Genomic DNA, 25,460 nt, shown 5'->3' on the forward strand with positions numbered 1-25,460 from the left:
AATTCATGCTCTGCTGAGGAATCAGCTGCATGGGCCACAGTGTAGAGGTCTGGGACGACCTAGGACATTTCAGTAACTTGAGTTGTGTGACTTTGGGGCTGGATCATTCCTCCCACTTTCCCATAAACCTGACTGGCACCTTCCCCTCACAAGAGATCCTCCAGCCCCACCCTTTGGGCTTCAGGTGTCCCCACCCTCTTGACTCCTGGTGACTCTGTGCTGCAAAGGTCTGGGCAGAATCTGGGATAGACTGAGTTGTGTAGCTCTGGGGTGGAGGATACCCTTCCCACCTTCCTTCAAGCCTCACTGGCATCTCCCCTTCATGGGCGATCCACTAGGCCCACCCTCCCTACTCCCCACAGCCCTTCCCTGTTGAGTTTGGACTCCTGCAGAATCTTGGACAGACTGAGTTATGTGGCTACAAAGGTTCCCCCTGAGGAGCATGGGGTCTCAACCTCAAGCCAGGCTCCATAGCCCAGAGCACCAGAGCTGGGAAGAAGCACCCACATAACATTTGGCTGTGAAAATCACCCCCTCTGGGATGGGGGCCATTTTTCTCTCACATGCCCAATAGGTGTAAAGTCCTCCTTTCATGTGGCTAAATCTCAGTCTGTTTGGGCCTGATAAGCTCTGCTGGCCTCACCCTGATGATTCCCAAAGACCTCATCCCACTACAAGAGTCTGTGGGTATCTGGTGGGGGTTAGCTAGACTTGGTCTACCTTAGGACATTTGCTGAGTGGCTTCAGACCCAGCTTATAGCATTGAGTTTGAACCTGTATCATCAGGTGAACATCACTCACCCCTTTCTGGTGACTAACTGAGAATCTACCTTATGCAACTCGAGGACCACCAGAGGATCTTTTAGCAACTGAGTCAATCAGGCAGCCATCAGGTAGAGGGAGGCAAAGGAGGATCTCGGGGTACCTTGGGATGTTTGCTGACCTGCCCCTGGGCGCAGTGCTGGTAAAAGTCAGCATTTGTGCACAGCATGGTTCTTCCCATGCACACCCAGTTCCAGCAGAGGCAGCCACAAACCATGGATCTCTTTGTAGCTCCAAATAGGTTGCCCAGGGCCAGTCACAGGAAGTGTCTGACACTGGGCTGCACCAGAGTCCCTTCTAAGGGAACCCAGACCAACATACAAATGACCGCTTCAGAAAACATCAGAGAAGGATCTAATTAACTTCACAAGTGGTATGTTCAAAGGGAGATCTTCTCAGGTACTAAACCCTGCTGAGAAGAATTCTGCTTCATGTGGTCAGCTTGTACACAGTGATTGGAGTTGATCTCCACAGTCAACCAGTCTGAGGGTCAACTCCACAAATGAAGGTGTCAATTGCAATAAAGTCTCAATTACAATGGGAGGACCCACATAAACCACCACACAAGGGACAACCTAGAGCACTGAGGTCAGGCGATCAAGGAGACTGTCATTGGGTTCCACAAGACCAACTACATAAGGTCCTCTACCAAGACTGGGAGACATAGCAGGTCTACATATACATACAAACAAACACAAAAAAAATAGCCCAAACAGAAAAACAAAGAAACATGGCCTAAATAAAAGAACATAAGAAATCTCCAGAAAAAGAGCTAAATAAAATGGAGACAACCAATTTACCAGATATAGAGTTCAAAAAATTATAAGATGCTAGCCCTGGCTGGTTTTGCTCAGTGATTAGAGCATTGGCCTGTGGTCCGGAGAGACCCGGGTTCGGTTCCAGCTAAGGGCATGTACTTTGGTTGCGGTTTGTTCCCAGCCCTGATTGGGTCGTGCAGGTGGCAGCCACTCAATGTGCCCTTTCACATAGATGTTTTTTTCTCTCTCTCCCTTTCTCTCCCTCCCACTCTATCTGAACAAAAAATGGAAAAATCTCCTCAGATGAGGATAAAAAAAAATTATAAGATGCTCAAGAAACTTAGTGAGAACTTCAATAAAATGACAGCAAGCATAAAAAAGGACATAAAAACCATAGAAAAGAACCAGTGAGAAATAAACTATATACTAAAAGAAATAAACAGTAGGTTGGATAAAGCAAAGAATCAAATCAGTGGTTTAGAAAACAAGGTAGCAGGAAACAACAAATTAGAGCAGAAAAATGAAAAAGGAATTTAAAAATGAGTGTAGTTTATGGGACCTTTGGGACAATATGAAGATAACAATATCCACGTCATAGGAGAACCAGAAGGAGAAGGGAAAGAGCAAGGGATTTAGAACCTATTTGAAGAAATAATGACAGAAAATTCCCTGACCAGATGATAAAAAGAGCCACACAAATCCAGGAAGTGCAGATTCCCAAACAAGATGAACCCAAATAGGCCCACACCAAGACACATCAAAATAAAAATGGCAAAGGTTAAAGACAAAGAGAGAATCTTAAAAGCAGCAAGGGAAAAGTAGTTTGTAAACTACAAGGAAGCTTACGTAAGACTGTAAACTGATCTCTCAACAGAAATATTTTAGGCCAGAAGGGATTGGCAAGAAATATTCAAAGTAATGAAAAAACCTACAACTAACACTACTTTACCCAGCAAGGGCATCATTTAAAGCTGAAGAAATCAAGAAATTGATGGCATCCTTATACACCAATGATGAACTCACAGAAAGAGAAACTAAAAAAAAATCCCATTTATCATTACAGCAAAAAAATTTAAGATACCTAGGGATAAATTTAACCAAAAAAATAAAGGACCTATCTGTAGAAAACTACAGGTCATTGAAAAAAGAAATAGAGGAAGATATAAAAAGGTGGATGCACATACCTTGTTCATGGATTGGAAGAATTAACATCATTAAAATGTCCATACTACCCAAAGCAATCTATAGATTCAATGCAATCCCCATCAAAATACCAATGACATACTTCACAGAACTAGAACAAATACTTCAAAAGATCATATGGAACCAAAAAAGACTTCAAATAGCCACAGCAATCTTGGAAAAGAAGAACAAAGTAGGAGGGATCACATTACCAGATATCAGTTTATACTACAAAGCCACTGTAATCAAAACAGCCTGGTACTGGCACAAGAACAGGCATATATACCAGTGGAACAAAACAGAGAACCCAGAAATGGACCCAAGGCAATATGCTCAATTAATATTTGACAAAGGTGGCAAGAGCATACAGTGGAGTAAAGACAGCCTCTTTAATAAATGGTGTTGGGAAAATTGGACAGCTACATGCAAAAAAATGAAACTAGACCATCAACTTACACCATACACAAGAATAAACTCAAAATGGAAAAAAGACTTAAATGTGACTCATGAATCCATAAAAATCCTAGAAGAAAATGTAGGCAACAAAATTTCAGACATCATACGCAGCAGAATTTTCACTGATACATCATCACCTAAGGCAACAGAAACTAAGGAGAAAACGAACACATGGGACTACATCAAACTCAAAAGCTTCTGCACAGCAAAAGAAACAACCATCAAAATGGAAAGGCAACCCACTCTATGGGAGAGCATAATTGCCAATGATATATCAGATAAGTGGTTAATTTCCAATATATATAGAGTGTTCATACAACTCAACAAAAAGAAGACAAAGACCCAATTAAAAAATGAGCAGAGGAACTAAATAGACACCTCTCCAAACAGGACATACAAATGACTAAGAGACATATGAAGAAATGCTCAACATTACTAATCATCAGAGAGATGCAAATAAAACAACAATGAGGTATCACCTCACATCTGTCAGAATGGCCACCATCAACGAATCATCAAACAACAAGTGTTGGCGAGGGTGTGGAGAAAAGGGGACTCTAGTACACTGCTGGTGGGAATTCAGACTGGTGCAGCCACTATGGAAAACAATATGGTGTTACCTCAAAAAATTAAAAATTGAACTTCCATTTGACCCAGTGATCCCACTTCTAGGAATATACCCTAAGAAGCCTGAAACACCAATCAGATAGAATATATGTCTCCCCATGTTCATAGCAGCACTATTTATAATAGCTAAGATCTGGAAATAGCCCAGGTGTCCATCAGTAGACGAATGGATAAAAAAATCAGTGATACACATACACAATGGAGTACTATGCAGCTGTAAGAAAGAAAGATCTCTTATCCTTTGAGACAACATGGAGGGACCTGGAAAGTATTATCCTAAGCGAAACAAGCCAAACAGAGAAAGACAAGTATCATATGATCTCACTTATTTGTGGAATATAATGAACATAACAGTCTGAGGAATGGGGTAGCCCCAGAGACATGGAAGTGGGGTACAGACTGCAATCCCCAGAAGAGGGGGTGGTGGGGAAGAGATAATCCACAGAACTTATATGCATGTATGCATGAATAATGGACATGGAAAACAAAGCTGGGGACGGGGCGGGGAGGGAGGTGGAGGGGGTAATCAGTAGGGGAAAAAGGAGAAACATCTCTAACAAAAATAAATTAATTCATTAAAAAAAAAGAATAAAATTTTGATGCACCTAAAAAATAAAAAAATAAAAAAAACTGAAAGAGAAATAAAGAGCTTCCCAGACAAGAAAAAGTTAAAAGAGTTTGTTAACACCAAATTAGTATTACAAGAAAAGATAAAGGGTCTTCTTTTTTTTTAAATTATATTTTAAAACTTATCTTTATTGTTGAATGTATTACAGGTGCCCTCCCCTTGACCTCCTCCTCCCCAATCACGCCTCACTCCTACTTTCCCCACGCTATTGTCTGTGTTCATTGGTTGTGCATATATGCATATAAGTTCTTTGGTTTCTCTCTCTCTCTCTCTCTTTTTTTTTTTTTATCCTCACCTGAGGACATTTTTCCATTTTTTGTTCAGGTAGAGTGGGAGGGAGAGAGAGGAACAGAGAGAGAGAGAGAAACATCGATGTGAAAGGAACACATCAAGTGGCTGCCACCCGCACAACCGACCAGGGCCGGGGACAAACTGCAACCGAGGTACATGCCCTTAGCGGGAACCGAACCCAGGTCTCTCAGGACCGCAGGCCGATGCTCTAACCGCTGAACCAAACCAGCCAGGGCCTTTGGTTTCTCTCTTCCTGCCTCCCCTCCTTTCCTTTGAGGTTCATCAGTCTAACAACCAATTTATACTTCTTAATTCCTTCACCTTTTTCACCCAACACCCCTCTCAACTGGCAACCAACAAAAAGTTCTCTGTATTTATGAGTCTGTTTCTGTTCTGCTGCTCTTTTTGTTTGAAGATTCAATTGTTGATAGAAATGTATTAATTGCCATTTTATTGTTCATATTTTTTTACCTTCTACTTCAAGAAGACCCACCAACATTTCTTATAATACTAGTTGGGTGGTGATGAACTCCTTTAGCTTTTTCTTGTCTGGGAAACTCTTGATTTGTCCATTGATTCTAAATGATAGCTTCGCAGGATAGAGTAATTTTGGTTGTAGGTTGTTGCTTTTCATCACCTTGAATATCTCTTGCCACTTCTCTCTGGCCTGCAAAGTCTCTTTTGAGAAATCAGCTGACAGTCTTATAGGAGCTCCTTTGTAGTTAACAAACTGCTTTTCTGTTGCTGCTTTTAAGATTCTGTCTTTGTCTTTAACTTTTGGCATTTTGATGATGATGTGTCTTGGTGCGGACCTCTTTAGGTTCAACTTTTTTGGGACTTTCGGTGCTTCCTGGACTTGTTTGTCTGTTTCCTTCACCAAGTTAGGGAAGTTTTCTGTCATTATTGTTTCAAATAGGTTTTCAATTTCTTGCCCTCTCTCTTTTCCTTCTGGCACTCCCATGATGCAAAAGTTGGTGAGCTTGAAGTTGTCCCACAGGCTCCTTATACTATCCTCATTTTTTTGGATTATTTTTTCTTTTTGCTGTTCTGATTGGGTGTTTTTTGCTTCCTTATATTCCAAATCGATGGTTTGCTTCTTGGCTTCACCTACTCTACTATTGATTCTCTGTAAATTATTCTTGATTTCAGTTAGTGCATCCTTCATTTCTGACTGGTCCTTATTATGCTTTTGAGGCCCTCACTAAGTTCATTGAGCATCCTTGTAAGCAGTCTGCATCTGATTGATTGCTTATCACCATTTTATTTAGTTCTTTTCCTGGAGTTTTGTTCTGCTCTTTCATTGAGGACATGTTTCTTTGTCTCCTCATTTTGGCTGCCTCCCTGTGTTTGTTTCTATGTATTAGGTAGAGTTGCTATGTCTCCTGGGCTTTCTAGGGTGGCCTGTTGTAGTAGGTGTTCTGTAGGATCCAGTGGCACATCCTCCCTGGTCACCTAGCTGGGCCCTCAAGGTGCACCCCTAGTGTGGACTGTACAACCTTCTGTTGTAATTGAGTCTTGATTGCTGTTGGCATGTCAATGGGAGGGTTTCACTCAGGCTGATCAGCTGCAAGGACTGGCTGTGCCCACTAACCACATATCTCTGGCTACCTTGGAGGATCAGCTGTGTAGGGGCCCACCACACAGAGTAAGACTTAATTCATCATGGCTCTGGCACCCCCTGAGTCCATTCTTTGAGTGTGTCACTTGTGGAGTTGGTTGGGTGGTAGTGCTTCATTGTGGTCTGAAACTGTCTGCTGGGTGTACTGGCTCTGGGGCAAGGTCAACCTTTGCATGTGTTCTACCCAGGGCCACCAAGCATAAGTACAAAGTAATCTGTAAATGGCTCCTTCTTGTGCTGGGTTTGGAGGTGCCCAGGTGAAGCCAAGCTGTGAACCAAGGCTGGCTGTTTCTAGTGCCAGGCCTGGGGCTACTTAGGGAGAGGTATGGGGCTGGTTGTGGCCAGATGCTGCTTGTTTGAGAGGATTTAGAAAAATCTGAAACAGAAGCCTAAACAAGACAATACTTTGGTAAAGCCACTGGAAACAGCTTGGGTGAGCCCCAAGGTAGGGTGGGGCAGGGCCTCAGGGAATCTCCAGGGTGGGGCAAACAGTGTGAGCCAGGTTGCTGGAGTCTCAGATATGGTGAGTGTTTGCTGCCCCTGGGAAGCGTTCACCAAAGAAACAATGGCTTCCACCAGCACGTCCGTCCAGGAGAAAGCTGCCTCTCCAGTCCTTGCTCTGATGCCAAACAACTGAGTCCTTCCCTTTATGTTTCTGGTGCCTTTCAAGCTGCCTCCTCTCTGCGCTGGAGCTCAGAGGGACCGGGTCCAAGTGAGCCCATGTGCGGGCCCTTTAAGAGGAGCTGCCTGGGCTTCAGAAGCTGCAGTCTCCCTCAGCCTCAGTTCCCACTCGTTTTACAGCCAGAGTTATAGGGACTTCTCTTTTTGGCACTGGAACCCTGAGCTGAGCACCTGGTGTGGAATGGGGACCCCTCACTCCTCAGGGATTACCTTTGTAGCTGAGGTATCCTCCTGTTTTTTATCCACCAAGTGTCAGTGTGGGGCCAGCCTGTCCGCACCTCTGCCCCTCCTACCCATCTCAATGTGGCTTTTTCTTTAATAGTTGTAGGACTTCCATTCAGCTTGATTTCAGGCAGTTCTGAATGATGATTTTTCTATAGTTTAGTTGTAATTTTGATGTGGTTGTCGGAGGAGGTGAGTACCACATTTACCTGCCACAATCTTAACTGGAACATCCTTAAAGGGTCTTCTTGAAGAAGAAGAAAAACAAGAACAAGAAGAAGAAGAAGGAGGAGGAGGAAGAGGAGGAGGAGGAGGAGGAGGAGGAGGAGGAGGAGGAGGAGGAGGAGGAGGAGGAGGAGGAGGAGGAGAAAGTTAAAAGAATGAAATGGCAATAAATATGTCCACATCAATAATTACTTTAAATGTAAATGGCTTAAATGCTCCAATCAAAAGACATAGGGTAGCTGAATGGATAAGAAAATAAGACCCATATATATGCTGTCTATGAGAGACCCAGCTCAGAAAAAAAGATATACAAAGACTAAAAGTAAAGAGATGGAAAAAGGTATTTCATGCAAATGGAAATGTTAAAAACTTTAGGTAGCAGTACTTATGTCTGACAAAATAGACTTTAAAATAAAGGCTATAGTAAGAGACAAAGAAGGACACTACAAAATAATAAGGGGAGCAATACAACAATAGGGTATAACACTTATAAACATTTATGCATCCATCACAGGAACGCCTAAATATATAAAGTAAATTTTGATGGACATAAAGGGAGAGATTGACAGCAATTCAGTCATGGTAGGGGATTTAGGATCCCCACTGACATCAATAGATAGATCTTCCAGGCAGTGAATCAACAAGAAAACAGTGTCCTTAAATGACACACAGATCAGGTGGATTTTATTGTTATCTTCAGAGCATCTTACCTCAAAGCAGCAGACCATACATTCTTTTCAAGTTCACATGGACTGTTTCCTAGAATAGAACACATGTTAGGACACAAAACAAGTCTCAGTACATTTAAGAAGATTGAAATGATATCAAGCATCTTCTCTGAACATAATCATATAAAACTAAAAATCAATCACAAGAAAAAAACCTAAAAATTACATGAAGACATGGAAGCTAAATATCATGTGACTAAACAGTGAATGGGTTAACAATGAGATCATGGAATAAATCAAAAGATACCTTGAAACAAATGAAAATGAGAACACAACAACCCAAAAATCTATGGGATACAGCAAAAGCAGTTCTAAGAGCATTACAGGCCTACATCAAGAAATGAGAAAACTCTTAAATAAACAATCTAACTTTACACTTAAAGAAACTAGCCCTGGCCAGTTTGGCTCAGCAGTTAGAGCCTGCGGTCCAAAGAGACCCGGGTTCGGTTTCCACTAAGGGCACGTACCTCGGTTGCGGTTTGTCCCCAGCCCTGGTTGGGTCATGTGGGTGGCAACCATTCGATGTGTCCCTTTGACATCGAGGTTTCTCTCCCCCCCCCCCAACTCTATCTGAACAAAATATCGAAAAATGTCCTTGGATGAGGATTAAAAAAAAAAAAAAAAAAAAAAGAACAACAAACAAAACCCAAAACGAGTAGAAAAGAGGAAACAATAAAGATCAGAGATGAAATAAATGACACAGAATCTAAAAAATACAAAAGATCAATGAAATGAAGAGCTGGTTCTTTAAAAAGACAAGCAAGATTAACAAACCTTTAACCAGACTCATCAAGAAAAAAAGAGAGAGGACCCTAATAAATAAAATCAGAAATGAAAGAGGAGATGTAGCAACTGACACCACAGAAATACAAGGGATTGTAAAAAAAATATTATGAATAACTACATGTCAACAAATTGGACAATATGTTAGAAATGAATAAATTCCTAGAAACATAAAATCTTCCAAAACTGAATCAGGAAGAGTCAGAGAAGCTGAATAGACCATTTACAACTAATGAAATTGAAGCAGTAATAAAAAAGAAACTCCCAACAAATAAAAGTCCTGGACTGGATGGCTATACAGGTGAATTTTATCAAACATTCAAAGAAGAAATAACACCTATCCTTCTCAAACTATTCCAAAAAATTCAGGAAGAGGCAAAACTCCCAAGCTTATTTTACAAGGCCAGTATTATCCTAATTCCAAAACCAGTTAAGAAAACTACAAATGAAGAAAATTATAGGTCAATATTCCTGATGAACATAGATGCTAAAATCCTCAACAGAAAATTAGCAAACTGGATCTAGCAATAAGATCATACACCATTATCAAGTGGGATTTATTACAGGGATGCAAGGTTGGTACAATAATTGCATATCAATAAATGTAATTCATCACACACAAAAAAGAAGGATAACAATCACATGATCACATCAACAGATGCAGAAAAAGCATTTGACAAAATCCAGCACCCATTAATTAATTTATTTTTTTTGTTTGTTTTTATCCTCACCCGAGGAAATTTTTCCATTTTTTGTTCAGATAGAGTGGGAGGAAGAGAGAGAGAGAGAGAGAGAGAAACATCGATGTGAAAGGGACACATCAGGTGGCTGCACAACCCAACCAGGGCAGAGGACAAACTGCAACTGAGGTACGTGCCCTTAGTGGGAACCGAACCCAGGTCTCTCTGGACCACAGGCCAACGCTCTAACCTCTGAGCCAAACCGGCCAGGGCCCAGCACCCATTTATGATTTAAAAAAAAAAAGCTCAGCAAAGTGGAAACTGAGGGAACATACCTCAGCATAAAAAAAACCATATATGAACCCTGGCTGGTTTGGATCAGCAGTTAGAGTGCCAGCCTGTGGACTAGTGAGTCACGGGTTTGATTCTGGTCAAGGGCATGTACCTCAGTTACAGTTCATCCCCGACTCACATTGGGGTCATGCGGGAGGCAACTAGTCAATGTGTCTCTCTCATGTCAAAGTTTTTTTTTCTCTCTTTCTCCCTCCCTCCCACTCTATTTGATGATAAACAGAAAAATATCCTCAGGTGAGAATTAAAAAAAAAAAAAAGAGGCCATATATGACCAGTCCACAGCCAACATCATATTCAATGGGCAAAAACTAAAAGCATTTTCCTTAAGATCAGGACTAACACAGGGCTGTCTATTTTCACCACTCTTACTTAACATAGCACTGGAAATCCTAGTTACAACAACCAGACAAGAAGAAGAAATAAAAAGCATCCAGATTAGAAAGAAAGAAGTAAAACTGTCATTATTTGCAGATGTCATGATACTGCAAAGAGAACCCCAGAGATTCCACGAAAAAACTAATAGAACTGATAAATGAATTCAGCAAGGTAGCAGGATACAAAATAAATATTTAGAAATCAGTTGCATTTTTATGCACCAATAATAAACTATGAGAAAAGGAAACTAAAAAAACAATCCCATTCACAATTGCTTTAAAAAAAATAAAAATACCTAGGAATAAATTTAACCAAGGATGTAAATGACCTGTACTTGGAAAAGTATAAGACACTGAAAAGAGTATTTGAAGAAAATACAAATAAGTGGAAGCATGTACATATTCATGGATAGAAAGAATTAACATCATTAAAACTACTCAAAACAATTTTATCAATTCAATGCAATTTCTATCAAGATGCCAATGGTGTATTTCGCAGAACTAGAGTAAATATTCCAAAAATGTATATGGCACCACAAAAGACTCTGAATAGCAACAGGAAACTTGAGAAAGAAAACAAAGTTGAAGGAATTGCACTACCTGATATCAAACTATACTACAAGGCTATAGTAATCAAAACAGCATGGTGCTGACATAAAAACATACATATAGATCAGTGGAACAGAATAGAGAGCTCAGAAATAAATCCATACCTCTGGTCAATTAATCTATGACAAAGAAAGGAAGAACATACAATGGACTAAAGATACTCTATTCAGCCCTGGCTGGTTTGGCTCAGCAGTTAGAGCGTCGGCCTGCGGTCATGAGAGACCCGGGTTCGGTTCCCGCTAAGGGCGCGTACCTCGGTTGCAGTTTGTCCCCAGCCCTGGTTGGTTGTGCGGGTGGCAGCCACTCGATGTGTCCCTTTCACATCGATGTTTCTCTCTCTCTCTCTGTTCCTCTCTCTCCCTCCCACTCTACCTGAACAAAAAATGGAAAAATGTCCTCGGGTGAGGATAAAAAAAAAAAAAAAAAATACTCTATTCAATAAATGAAGTTCAGAAAATTGGACAGATAGGTGCCAAAAAATAAAACTAAACCATGTTTTTACATCATACACGAGAATAAATTCAAAATGGATTAAAGACAAAAATGAAAGACTCAAAGCCATAAAAACCCTAAAAGAAAACATTAGAGACTTCCGGTCAAGATGGCGGGCAGGTAAACGCGGCATCGCGTCCTCCCACAGCCACATCAAAGTTACAACTAAACTACAGAACAACCATCATTCAAAACCGCCTGAAATCAAGCTGAATGGCAGTCCTACAACTATGGAATTAAAGCAGCAGCCACATCCAGACTGGTAGGAGGGCGGAGGGGCTGGGCTGGGCCCACACCCACGTGTGGCAGATAAAAATCAGGAGGACACCTCGGCTGGGAAGGTCCTCCCTAAGGACTGAGGGGTCCCCATCTCACACCAGATGCCCCACTCAGGGTTCCAGTGCCAGGAAGAGAATCCCCATAACTTCTGGCTGGAAAAACCAGCAGGAACTGAGGCTCAGGGAAGCTGAAGCGGCTGGAGCCCCAGGCAGCTCCTTAAGGGCCCGCGCACGGACTTATCGGACTCTCTCCCTCTAAGCTTGGAGGGGAGGCAGCTTGAGGGGTGCCAGAAACACACAGGGAAGAACTGAGCTGTTTGGTACTGGAGCGAGGGCTGGAGAGGGGGCTTTCTCCGGGACAAACGTGCTGTCAGAGGCCTTTGTTCCTTTGGTGAGCCCTTCCCTGGGGTGGCAGACAGCCACCATATCTGGGACTCCAGAAACCTGGTTCACACTGGTAGCCCTGTCCTGGTGACTCCCTGAGGCCCCGCCCACCCACCTTTCAGGCCCACCCACCTTTCAGGCCCACCCAAGCTGTTGCCACTTGCTTCACCATAGGATTGGCCTGTCTTGGATCCTGCTTCAGGTTTTTCCTAAATTCTTTCAAACGAGCAGCATCTGGTCTTAGCTAGCCCCATACCTCTCATTAAGTAATACACAGAAACAAACACAGGCAGGCAGCCAAAATGAGGAGACAAAGAAACAGGTCCCAAATGAAAGAACAGAACAAAACCCCAAGAAAAGAACCAAGTGAAATGGAAATAAGCAACCTAACAGATGCTGAGTTCAAAATACTGCTTCTAAGGATGCTCAATGAACTTAGTGAGAACCTCAGTGAACTTAGTGAGGGACTCAAGAGCATCAAAAAGGACCAGTCAGAAATGATGGATGCACAGTCAGAAATGAAGGAGGCATTAACTGAAATAAAGAATAATTTACACAGCTTCAATAATAGAGTACGTAAATCCAAGAAGCAAACCATCGATTTGGAATATAAGGAAGCAAAAACGCCCAATCAGAACAGCAAAAAGGAAAAAGAATCCAAAAAAAATGAGGATAGTGTAAGGAGCCTCTGGGACAACTTCAAGCGTGCCAACATTCGCATCTTGGGGGTGCCCGAAGGAGAAGATTGAGAGCAAGAAATTGAAAACCTGTTTAAAACAATAATGGCAGAAAACTTTCCTAACTTGGTGAAGGAAACAGACATACAAGTCCAGGAAGCACAGAGAGTCCCAAACAAGATGAACCCCAAGAGGCCCACACCAAGACACATCATCATCAAAATGCAAAAGGTTCAAGACAAAGAGAGAATCTTAAAAGCAGCAAGAGAAAGGTAGCTCGTTACCTACAGGGGAGTTCCCATAAGGCTGTCAGCTGATTTCTCAAAAGAAACTTTGTAGGCCAGAAGGGAGTGGCAAGAAATATTCAGAGTGATGAAAAGCAAGAACCTACAACCAAGATTACTCTATCCTGCAAAGCTGTCATTTAGAATCAATGGCCAAATCAAGAGTTTCCCAGACAAGAAAAAGTTAAAGGAGTTCATCACCACCAAACCGTTATTATATGAAATGATGAAGGGTCTGTTTGAAGAAAAAGATAAAATCTATGAACAAACAAAATGGCAATGAATACATATCTATCGACAATGGAATCTACAAACAAAACGAACAGGTAAAACAGAAACATTCTCATAGATACAGAGAACATTTTGTTGGTTGCCAGTTGGGAGGGGGGTTGAGGGAATGGGTGAAAAAGGTGAAGGGATTAAGAAGTACAAATTCATTGCTATACTGACAAACCTCAAAGGGAAAGGGGTTGGGGGGGGGGGAGAAATAAACCAAAGAACTTATATGCATAACCAATGGACACAGACAATAGTGTGGGTAAAGGTGGGAGGGGGGCGGGTGTGGGGAGGAGGGGGTCAATGGGGGGAAAATGAGGAACATCTGTAATACATTCTACATTCAACAATAAAAATATTTTTATAAAAGAAAATATTAGGCAATAACATCTCGAACATTTCTTGCATCAGTATTTTTTTTCTGATAGGTCTCATTGGGCAAGGGAAAAAAAGAAAAATAAACAAATGGGACTACATCAAACTAAAAAGTTTTTTGCACAACAAAGAAAACTATCAACAAAATGAAAAAATAACCCACTGAATGGGAGAACATATTCACCAAGGATACATATGATGAGGGGTTAATATTTAAAATTTATAAAGTATTTACACAACTCAACACCAAAAGAACAAATAATCCAATTTAAAAATGAGCAAAGAACCTGAATAGACGCTTCTCCAAAGAGGACACACAGATAGCCAATAAACATATGAAAAGATGCTCAATGTCACTAATCATCAGAGAAATGCAAATTAAAACCACAATGAAATATCATTTCACACCTGTCAGAATGGCTACAATCAATAAATCAACAGACAGTAAGTGCTGGCAAGGATGTGGAGAAAAGGGAATCCTCCTGAACCATCAGAGGGAATGCAGATTGGTGCAGCCACTGTGGAAAACCAGGAAGGAGTTTCCTGAAAAAAATAGTCAGGATTTGGAAGCAGCCTAAGTGTCCATCAGTAGATGAGTGGAGAAAAAAAGCTGTGGTTCATTTACCCAAAGGAATACAACTTGGCCATAAAAAAGAAGGAAATCTTGCCTTTCATGACAGTATGGCTGGACCTGGAGAACATTATGCTAAATGAAATCAGCCAGTCAGAGAAAGACAAATTCCACTTATATGTGGAATCTAATGAGCAAAAAAATCTAGCAAACAAAAGAGAAACAGACTCATAGATGCAGAAAACAGACTGACAGCTGTTAGAGGAAATGGAGGGTGGGGGGACAATTTGGCCGGCTGGGTGAAAAATGTGAAGGGAGAGCCGAGGATGGGAGAAGATGGGAGCGTCTGAGCAGCACTCACAGCCTCCTCTGTCCTCTCCGCACCTCGCTGTCAGGCCTGCGCGCCCTGCTGCCTGCTCGCCCCCCAGAACATCTTCCACCATGACCACCTCGGCGAGTTCCCACTTGAACAAAAGCATCAAGCAGGTGTACATGTCCCTGCCTCAGGGTGATAAAGTCCAAGCTATGTGTATCTGGATTGACGGTACTGGAGAAGGACTGCGATGCAAGACCCGGACCCTGGACAGTGAGCCCAAGTGTATAGAAGAGTTGCCGGAGTGGAATTTTGATGGCTTGAGTACCTTACAGTCTGACGGCTCCAACAGTGACATGTATGTTGCCCCTGCTGCCATGTTTCGGGACCCTTTCCGCAATGACCCCAACAAGCTGGTGTTCTGTGAAGTTTTAAAGTACAACTGCAAAGCTGCAGAGACCAATTTAAGGTATACCTGTAAACAGATAATGGACATGGTGAGCAGTCAGCATCCCTGGTTTGGAATGGAGCAGGAGTATACTCTCATGGGCACAGATGGGCACCCTTTTGGTTGGCCTTCCAATGGCTTCCCTGGCCCCCAAGCCCGTACTACTGCGGCGTGGGAGCAGACAGAGCCTACGGCCGGGATACTGTGGGGGCTCACTACCGGGACTGCTTGTACGCCGGCATCAAGATCGCGGGGACCAATGCCGAAGTCATGCCTGCCCAGTGGGAATTCCAGATAGGACCCTGTGACGGAATCAACATGGGAGATCGTCTCTGGGTGGCCCGTTTCATCTTGCACCAAGTTTGTGAAGACTTTGGAGTGATAGCAACCTTTGATCCCAAGCCTATCCCCGGGAACTGGAATGGTGTGGGCTGCCACACCAACTTCAGCACCAAGGCCATGCGGGAGGAGAACGGTCTGAAGTGCATTGAGGAGTCCATCGAGAGGATGAGCAAGCGGCACCAGTACCACATCCGAGCCTACGATCCCAAGGGGGCCAGGACAATGCCAGGCGCCTTACTGGATTCAACGAAACCTCCAACATCAACGACTTTTCTGCTGGCGTGGCCAACCGGAGTGCTAGCATCCGCATTCCCCGGGCTGTCGGCCAGGAGAAGAAGGGTTACTTTGAAGACCGGCGCCCCTCTGCCAACTGTGACCCCTTCGCCGTGACAGAAGCCCTCATCCGCACGTGTCTTCCCAACGAAACTGGCGATGAGCCCTTCCAGTACAAGAACTGAGCGGACCAGACTCGCAGCCGTCCAGCCCCTTCTGACTAACTCTTCGTCCTGCTCCCGCTCTCGCCCTCTCAACTGTCATAACAGCTGTAACTCAAAGGGCAGAATATCAAGGTCTGTTTTTTATTCCTTGTGCCCAGTTAATTGCTCTTGCTTTCTTTGGCCAGGTTAGAGGGGTCAAGTTCTTAATCTCTTCACACATACACCCCCTTTTTTCCCCTATCACTGAAGCTTTCTCTAGTGTGTTAGTGGGGAGGGGGTGGGGGAACATAACCACTGCTTCACTTAATCAGGTGTTTGTCCAACAGGCGTAGCTATCCGGACAGAGCATAGTGTTTGTGAAGGGAGGGAGAGGACCTTTTTCTTCAAGTAGCTGAAGGGGGCGGGGGTGCTCAGCTTATAATGTGGTTAGGTTAGATACTCCCTCTTGGTGGGAAGTTCCATTTCTGCAAAGGTCATAACCAGTTTTCTAATTAAAGTGAGAATTTGGAAAGCATGGGAGTCAGGCAGGAAGGTGCCCTCTTACCCTGGGGTGCCCCCTGGTCTGGGGCTAAGGCCCTCACTGGAAGACAAGCTCAGCGTAAAGGGGAGAGATGGACAGCCCTACCTGAGCAGAAAAAGTTCTCATTGCTTGGTCCTCCATTTATAATACAAATCAGAGTAGTATGTTTATATTTAAACGCAAAAGCAAAAAAATTATATATATGGGTGTGCGGATAAGTGTGCTTTTTCTAAAGGAGAAAAACCATTCTGGTCACTGGGAGCCAGATTTGAGGTGAGTGGTCGGGTTAGCAACAAGGCTCTCCTTTTTTTGGGGGGGGGGGCGGGTGAGGGTGGTGGTGCCTGACAAGTTGGCTGATAGGGTCTGTTAGACCCACCGTGGCTTTGGTTGAAAGACACACGTATGCACAGGGGTTTAGAAATATGAGTTGGCAGGTCAACTTGAGCATGTATGTTACTGACATAGAGGTATTGGGTTATTTCCTAGGGGACTAGCATGTCACTAAAGCAGGCCTTTTGATATATTAAAACATTTTTTAAAAGCAAAACAAGTTTAGATTTTAATCATATTTGTAGGGATTTGAGTCTGTCTTACAGAATTGCTTGTCTGCTTGCACTGTCCCCTTCCCATCTCTGCTTCTCCGGGCAGGGGGACAGGACGAGGGTTGAACATAATTTTGTATCCTGGTGTCTCTTCTGCGGGTGAAATATTCCTTTCGTTAAGATTCTGAGGAGTTATTTTTTTCTTTTATAATAAAAAACAAACCCCACCTTCAAAAAAAAAAAAAGAAAGAAAGAAAGAAAAGAAAAATGTGAAGGAAATGTGAAGGGATTAAGCAAAAAAGAAAATTCATAGACACAGACAACAGTATGATGATTACCAGAGGGAAAGGGGGGTGGGAGGAGGTAAAAGAGGGTAAAGGGGGGATAAATGGTGATGGGAGAAGACTGGACTTTGGGTGGTGAACACACAATACCATATATAGATTATATATTATAGCATTGTACTCCTGAAATCTATATAATTAATTTATTAACCAATGTCACTCCAATAAATTCAATAAAAATAAGTAGTCCTGGTTAGACTTCTGGTCAAGATGGCAGCGTAGATAAATGTGGTACTCACCTCCTCCCACAACCACATAAAAATTACAACTAAACTACAGAACAGCCATCATTCTGAACCGCTGGAAATCGAACTGAATGAAAATCCTACAACTACGAAATTAAAGAAGCCATATCGAGACTGATAGGAGGGGTGGACCTGAAGACAGGCTGTTCCCACACCCACGTGTGGCACATAAAAACCAGGAGAGACACCTCGGCTGGGAAGGTCCTCCCTGAGGAGGGAGGGGTCCTAGTCTCACATCAGGCACCCAGCTCAAAGTTCCAGTGCCAGGAAGAGAAGTCCCCATAATTTCTGACTGTAAAACCAGCAGGAACTGAGGCTGAGGGAGGCTGTGTCTTCTGCACTCCCAGGCAGTTCCTCTTAAAGGGCCCTCACACACTTACTCGAACTAGCACCCTCCAGGCTCCAGCATGGGAGAGGCAGCTTGAAAGGGACCAGACTGAGTTGTTTGGTGTTAGCTCTAACTTCCATATTACTGCCCCAAGCCTCTTAAATCTTTTACTTTCATATTGATGCCCCAAGCCTCTTATCGTTTAAACTTGCCCTAAGCCTCTCATTCCAGAAAACCAAAACCCATCACTCCAGTCAGGTGGAACAGAATGACGGAATTACCCTAACCCACCCAAAACTGCGAACGGTCCTCAACAAAAAAAAACAAGTTTCAGGAGACCCCAGCCCCGACCAATCAAGAACTCAGGAGACCCCAACCCCGACCAATCAAGGACGACCATGACTCCGCGGCTAAATGACCACCTAATGCAGCCCTAAGTTTAAAAACCCTTAGTCTGGATGAGCCAGTTGCTATTTTCTCCTTAGAGGTAGCCCTGCAGGTCTTTCCCTCAGTAAACCTGCACTCCTCTGGTTACTCAGCACCACCTCGTTCTGGCATCGGCGGGAGGGCTGGAGAGGCAGCTTTCTCCTAGACAGATGTGCTGGGAGGCCGTTGTTCCTTTGGTGAGCCCTACCCCTGGGCAGCAGGCAGCAGCCATATCTAGGACTCCAGTGACCTGGCTCACACTGTTTGCCCTGCTCTAGTGATTCCCTGAGGCCCTGCCCCACCCAACTTTCAGGCTCACCTAAGCTGTTTCTAATAACTTTACCATAGGATTGGTCTGTCTTTGATCCTGTTTCAGATTTTCCTAAATTTTCTCAAATAAGCAGCACCTGGTCTCAGCAAGCCCCACAGCTCTCCCTAAGTGGCCCCAGGAAGCAGCCAGCTTTGGTTCACAGCTTGGCTTTGCCTGGGCACCTCCAAGCCCAGCACAAGAAGCAGCCATCTACAGATTACTTTGTAGCTTATGTCTGGTGGCCCTGGGTAGAACACAGGCAGAGGCTGACCTTGCCCCAGAGCCAGTACACCCAGCAGACAGTTTTAGACTACACTGAAGCACCACCACCCAACCACCTCCACAAGTGACACACTCAATGAGTGGACTCAGTGGGTACCAGAGGCCTGCTGAAGTAAGTCTTGCTCTGTGTGGTGGGCCCCTACACAGCTGATCCTCCAAGGTAGTCAGAGGCCAGTGGTCAGTGGGCACAGCCAGTCCTTGCAGCTGATCAGCCTGAGTAAACCTCTCCCATTGACATACCAACAGCAATCAAGACTCAATTACAACAGAAATGTGTACAGTCCACACTAAGGGTGCACCTTGAGGGCCCAGCAGAGGTGATTAGGGAGGCTGTGCCACTGGATCCTACAGGACACATACAACAATAGGCCACCCTACGAAGCCTAAGAGACATAGAAACTCTACCTAATACACAGTAACAAACACAGGGAAGCAGCAGCCAAAATGAGGATTCAAAGAAACATGTTCTAAATGAAAGAACAAAACTACAGGAAAACTAAACAAAATGGAGATAAGTAATCAATCAGCCGCAGAGTTCAAACACTGATTATGCCCTGGCCGGTTTGGCTCAGCAGTTAGAGTGTCGGCCTGCGGTCTGAAGAGACCCTGGTTCCGTACCTGCTAAGGGCACATACCTCAGCTGCAGTTTGTCCCCAGCCCTGGTTGGGTCGTGTGGGTGGCAGCCACTCGATGTGTGCCTTTCACATCAATGTTTCTCTCTCTCTCTCCCCCTCCCACTCTATCTGAACAAAAAATCGAAAAGTGTCTTCGGGTGAGGATAAAAAAAAAAATGTTAAAAAAAACAACAACACTGGTTATAAGGATGCTCAAAGAACTTAAGGAGAACTCCAAGGAACTTAGTGAGAACATCAACAACATAAAAAAGGACCAGTCAGAAATGAAGGATGCACTAACTGAAATCAAGAATAATTTACAGCGAATCAATAGTAGAGTAGGTGAAGCCAAGAAGAAAAGCATTGATTTGGAATATAAGGACGCAAAAAACACCCAATAAGAACAGCAAAAAAAAAAAAAAAAGAATTCAAAAAAATGAAGATAGTATAAGGAGCCTGTGGGACAACTTCAAGCATGCCAACATTTGCATCATGGGGGTGCCAGAAGGAGAAGATTGAGAACAAGAAATTGAAAACCTATTAGAAACAATAATGACAGGAAACTCCCCTAACTTGGTGAAGGATACAGACATACAAGTCCAAAAAGCATAGAGAGTCCCAAAAAAGTTGAACCCAAAGAGGTCCACACCAAGACACATCATCATCAAAATGCCAAAGGTTAAAGACAAAGAGAGAATCTTAAAAGCAGCAACAGAAAAGCAGTTTGTTAACTACAAAGGAGCTCCTATAAGACTGTCAGCTGATTTCTCAAAAGAAACTTTGCAGGCCAGAAAGAAGTGGCAAGAGATATTCAAGGTGATGAAAAGCAATGACCTACAACTAAGGTTACTTTATTCTGCAAAGCTATCAGTTAGAATTGATGAGCTTGTCAAGAGTTTCCCAGACAAGAAAAAGCTAAAGGAGTTCATCACCACAAAAGCAGTATTATGTGAAATGCTGAAGGGTCCTCTTGAAGGAGAAGAAAATATGAACAATAAGATGGCAATTAATACATGTCTATCAACAATGTAATCTACAAACAAAATGAGCAAGCAGAACAGAAACAGACTCATAGATACAGAGAACTTTTTGTTGCTTGCCAGATGGGAGGGGGCTGAGGGATGCTTGAAAAAGATGAACGAATTAAGGAGTATGAATTGGTTAGACTGATGAATCTTAAAAGGAAGGGGGGAGGAGGGCAGGATGAGATAAATCAAGAACTTATATGAATATATGCACAGACAATAGTGTGGGGAAAGCAGGATGGTTGTGAGATGGGGAGGAGGAAGTCAATGGGGAAAAAAGAGGGGGACATCTGTAATATATTCAACAATAAAGATACATTAAAAAAAAATGTAGCCCTGGCCAGTTTGGCTCAGCAGTTAGAGCATGGGCCTGCGGTCCAAAGAGACCCAGGTTCGGTTCCCGCTAAGGGCATGTACTTCGGTTGCAGTTTGTCCCCGGCCCTGGTTGGATTGTGCGGGTGGCAGCCACTTGATGTGTTCCTTTCACATCGATGTTTCTCTCTCTCTCCCTCCTGCTCTATCTGAACAGATGTGGCAGGAGCAGCAACTTTAAATGTGCCTGTAGGTGTAACTTGGTCTCTTCTTGCCTTTTTCAATTATGGTAAGTATATGTCCCTGGTAACCACTAATATCAGAATAATTATATGATGTAGAGCACACACTTACCCATCTGAAAGCCTGAAGTAAAAAATAACTATTAAAGTGCAGCCAAACACTCTTGGTTAATAACATAGTCTCTAGAGTCTGACTTTCTGTATTTACAGTCCAGTTCCACCATTAACTGACTGCATGATCTTTGACAAATCACTTCAATCCATATTCACATCAATATACTTATTTGTAAATTGGGGATAATGGGATTAAGGAGGATGACATAAGCTAATATAAGTATAGTGCCTGGTACATACTAAGTGTGATGAGAATATCTGCCATTAGAACAAGTACGGTATATCCCAGGAATGTAAGGGTGGTTCAGCATCAAAAAATGAATCCATGGAACTCACTAATGTAATATATAACAAGTTTAAGAGTTTTACTGCAGATATACAAAATCTTAAAGCTGAAGTTTCCCTGCTCTCAAAAGTAATACATGGTCTCAAAATTCTTCACACATTTTCTTCCCGGATCCCTGCAATGCAAGCTTCCTTGGGTTGATTTAGACCATAGTCCAGATGAGTGATTATTGTCCTCCAGTTTCATCATTAAGATCTCAGTTTCATCTCTGATTCATCAGTACTCCGGCCATAGAGCGGGGTCTTCGTGAAGCGAAGGGTGGGCAGCGGCCTTCCCTCTTATTTCTCCACATGTGGGGGGTGTCGAGGAAATGGTGCCAGCCGTGGACAATCCTGCTCGCAGGAGGAATCACATGACCTGGGGTCAGTGCTGCTTATTGGCCCACCCTGACTGGTTCTTGGGTCTCTTTTTTGACTGATTACAAATGACAACCCTTCTCAGGACTGTTCTTCAGACTGTTCTTCACCTGTAAGAGCCTCTAGGTGCACGTTTCCTACCCTCAACATCACGTCAGTGGACATTTCAATTCATCGTCTCTTGTTCTTTGAGCCCGTGTCCTTGCTTCAAGGGAAGCTACCTGCTCACGATTAGGGTGAAACCCAGCTAACTTCCATGACAGTGGCATTTGCACAGCTGGGGGGAAACTCCATCCGAGTGATGGAAATCCAGGTTGCCTCCGAGCACCCCGCTCCCAGCTCTGCTCTCCATCTCCCCATGCCTCGGCACGATCAGTCCGGCTTCTGGTTCAGCACTCCTGTCATTTCAGAGCAGGATGCACTCCCTCCATTGCCGCCCTAGGTGACTTAATCAGGAAAGGCGGAGTAATGTGGGCATCCCCTGCCTGCAAAGATTAGGAAGAGGGTAGTTCAGTCTCCTCCCCCACCCCTCAGGGAGTGAGAGGAAGGGATAATTTCTAGCCAAGGTGCAACAGCCTTCTTTCCCCTCTTTATTCCTTCTTATGCTGATCAAGGCGATGGGGATTATTAAATCACTTGTGCTGAACAGCCCCCTTCTTGCAGGCTCCATAGTGGGGGTCCCTGGGGCATTTCTTCAACTTTATTGATTGATTGATTTTTATTTTTTATTTTATTTTTTTCCTTTATTGATTTTAGGGAGAGAGGAAGTGAGAGGGAGAGAAAGATAGAAACATTGATTAGAGAGAACATCAATTAACTGCTTCCTGCATGCCCCCCACTGGGGATTGGGCCCACACTCTGGGCATGTGTCCTGACTGGGAATCAAACCAGCAACCTCTTGGTGCATGGGTCAACGCTCAACCACTGAGCCACACTGGCCAGACAATTTCTCCAGCTTTAAAAGATGAGGCACTTAAAGCTTCTTATTCTCCCCTGTGGGCTCCAGATGCTGGCACCAAGGTGGGAGATGGCTTGACCCACCCTAGAAACCATTTTAGTGTTATTAGACTAAAGGAAATGTGGAAAAATCATCTGATAAAGTCCAATACACATTCATGATTAAAATGAATCACAGCAAACTACTAAAAAAAGGGAACTTCTCTTCTTTGATAAAAGATATCTATCAGAAACCCAAAACAAGCAATATTTTCAGTGGTAAAATATTGAAAGTGTTCCCATTTATACATTCAGGGCTCCCCAAAAACATAAATTTAAGATAAAAATTAAGATAATCAATTATATTAGAAATACTGGGGGATAAATGAGAATTCAAAAAGATGGCTTAGTATAAAATCAACAAAAAATAATAGTTTTTTTATGACATCAATAATTAATTTAAAACATAATAAAATAATATAGTAACAATAGGAAATAAAATCATAAAGTAAATAAAAAATAAATCTACTAAGAAATGAGAAAACATCAATTCTTGGGGGCTTAGACTGTTCATCTATATAATAGAAAAAATATACTTCTCCTTCCTCTTTTTCTTAATCCTTACCCGAGGACACTTTTGCATTTATCTTCAGATAGAGCGGGAGGGAGAGAGGGAAGAAGAGAGAGAGAAACATCGATATGAGAGAGACGCATCGACTGGTTGCCACCCACACCACCCCATCCAGGGCCGAGGACAAACTGCAATCGAGGTTAAGTGCCCTTAGCGGGAACCGAAACCCGGAATCTCTGGTCCGCAGGCTGATGCTCTAACCTCTAAGCCAGTCCATCCAGGGCCTCCTTCTTGCTCTTTTGAATTTGGGGGAAGGCTCAATAATTTGTGTGCTGGGCCCTAAGCACATGTAGCAAGGTGACCAGATTAAAAATTAAAAATATGAAAGAATGAAAAATATTTCTTCTCATTCCCATCTGGCTTTGTTGTTTATGATCCAGAGCTTCCTCTTGCATAAGAAAAAGAGTTATATACAGTGAGGAAGAGCATTACAAGATGCAAAAGTGGGAGAAGTAGGGACCTTTCTGAAGATGGGATACATATGTGGTTGCCTCCTCAAGCCAATAGAAACATGGTCCTATTCCCACAGAGCACCGGGACATGGTTCCATTCCGGGCATACCTGAGACTGGGTGGCTCACAGAGGCCTGGGACAGAGCCCCATCTATGGAGAACATCCAGGTGGCTGAGTGGGAAATGGAAGATATATTTACCCCCCCCCCCCCGATGGACTATGTAGACTTAGAGGAGTTGTCTTACTGCCAGCCATCAATCCTGATGTTCTTCCAGATGTTTTCTGTAGCCCCCATTTGACCACATAATCTGTAAGTGGAGAACAGGTTGCTCTCCCATTCAACAAAGAAACATAACCTGAGATTCAATTTTCCATTTTTTAGGTAAGTGGGGGCTCAGAACCAGTTAAGTTGATTTATAAACATGCAGAAATGCGGTGTTTCTTGGAACCAGAGCAATGGAAACTGATGTTAAAACATTCATGATTTATTACACTTAAATCATCTCTGTTTAGCGAGAGGGTAGGGCGGTTATGATCATGAGCTTCAGGTCCAGGTAGATGGGTTTGAGTCCAGCCTCTGCCACTTGCTCCATGCAATAAAATATAAAAATTTTAACTTTTCTAAGTTTCAGTGTCCTCATATGGAAAATAATACTGGTCCCATGGCATTGTGTAAATATTAAGTAATATTTTATTTGCTATAAGTGCTTGTCAAGGGGCTTGGTACATAGCATGTGCTCAATAAATAGTCAGTGGTGTGAACACCTCATAATATCTGAACTTGTGTGGAGATATGTTCATCAGCAGGAAGTTACTTGGATTATGTATGGGGCAGGGATAAGATCTTCTCTAGAGGTATAGACTAGCTACTTTTAGATTAGAGAGTTGAGTTGGTACCCCAAGACTCAAAGAAGTGGATAATATATGCCAATCACTATGGTTGGGTTGGCCTTCATCATGCTGGGACACCAGCTGGCCCTCTGACCCCATGAGGAGACTGGCCTTGTGTGTCCCCAGAGGCTCCAGGCTGTCAGATAATCCCCAAATTTGGAATTTCCCAGAAGTGCACCTGTTTCGATCATGTGCTTGACCAGAACTGCTGAGACTGGGCAGGCGGTGGGCTGCAGAGAAGGAGCAGATATAGCCAGGAAGCAGGCACGCTCTGTGTGATTTTGGAGGGATCTTCCATCCCAGGACCTCACTGTTCCCATCTATAAATGAACTGCACAAGAGGAGGAAGAAAGAAGTCTCCATCTCTTGACAAAGGGCAAAGGTAGGAGTGTCTGCCTTGAGTGCAGTGCTGAGAAGGAGCTGTAGGGGCCGTGTTCGACTGATTAGTGATCAAAGGGTGAGTGAGGGTCCTGTTGGGGAGTGGAGTGGCTAAGAATGCCTCCAACTCAAATAGCCACAAATAACTTGTCGACAGGGAGTTATCACATCTCATGTATCGGCTGGATCCACAGGATGGAGGCCGAAAGGCAAGGCAGGACTTCACCTCGGCCTCAGCCCTGCCGCCTGC

At 43.3% G+C, this 25,460-nt stretch overlaps 1 protein-coding gene across 1 annotated transcript; it reads left to right on the forward strand.

Moving 5' to 3' along the window:
• Positions 1-14,793: 14,793 nt before the first annotated feature.
• LOC118632353 (glutamine synthetase-like) lies at positions 14,794-15,958 on the forward strand. Its single transcript, XM_036265399.1, is given in 3 exon segments — positions 14,794-15,288; positions 15,291-15,692; positions 15,695-15,958. Coding segments are annotated over 3 exon segments (1,116 nt in total). The 5' UTR covers positions 14,794-14,816; the 3' UTR covers positions 15,937-15,958.
• The last annotated feature ends 9,502 nt before the right edge of the window (positions 15,959-25,460 follow it).

This window comes from Molossus molossus, unplaced genomic scaffold (assembly GCF_014108415.1).
Source record: "Molossus molossus isolate mMolMol1 unplaced genomic scaffold, mMolMol1.p scaffold_m16_p_17, whole genome shotgun sequence".
Taxonomy (NCBI): domain Eukaryota; kingdom Metazoa; phylum Chordata; class Mammalia; order Chiroptera; family Molossidae; genus Molossus; species Molossus molossus.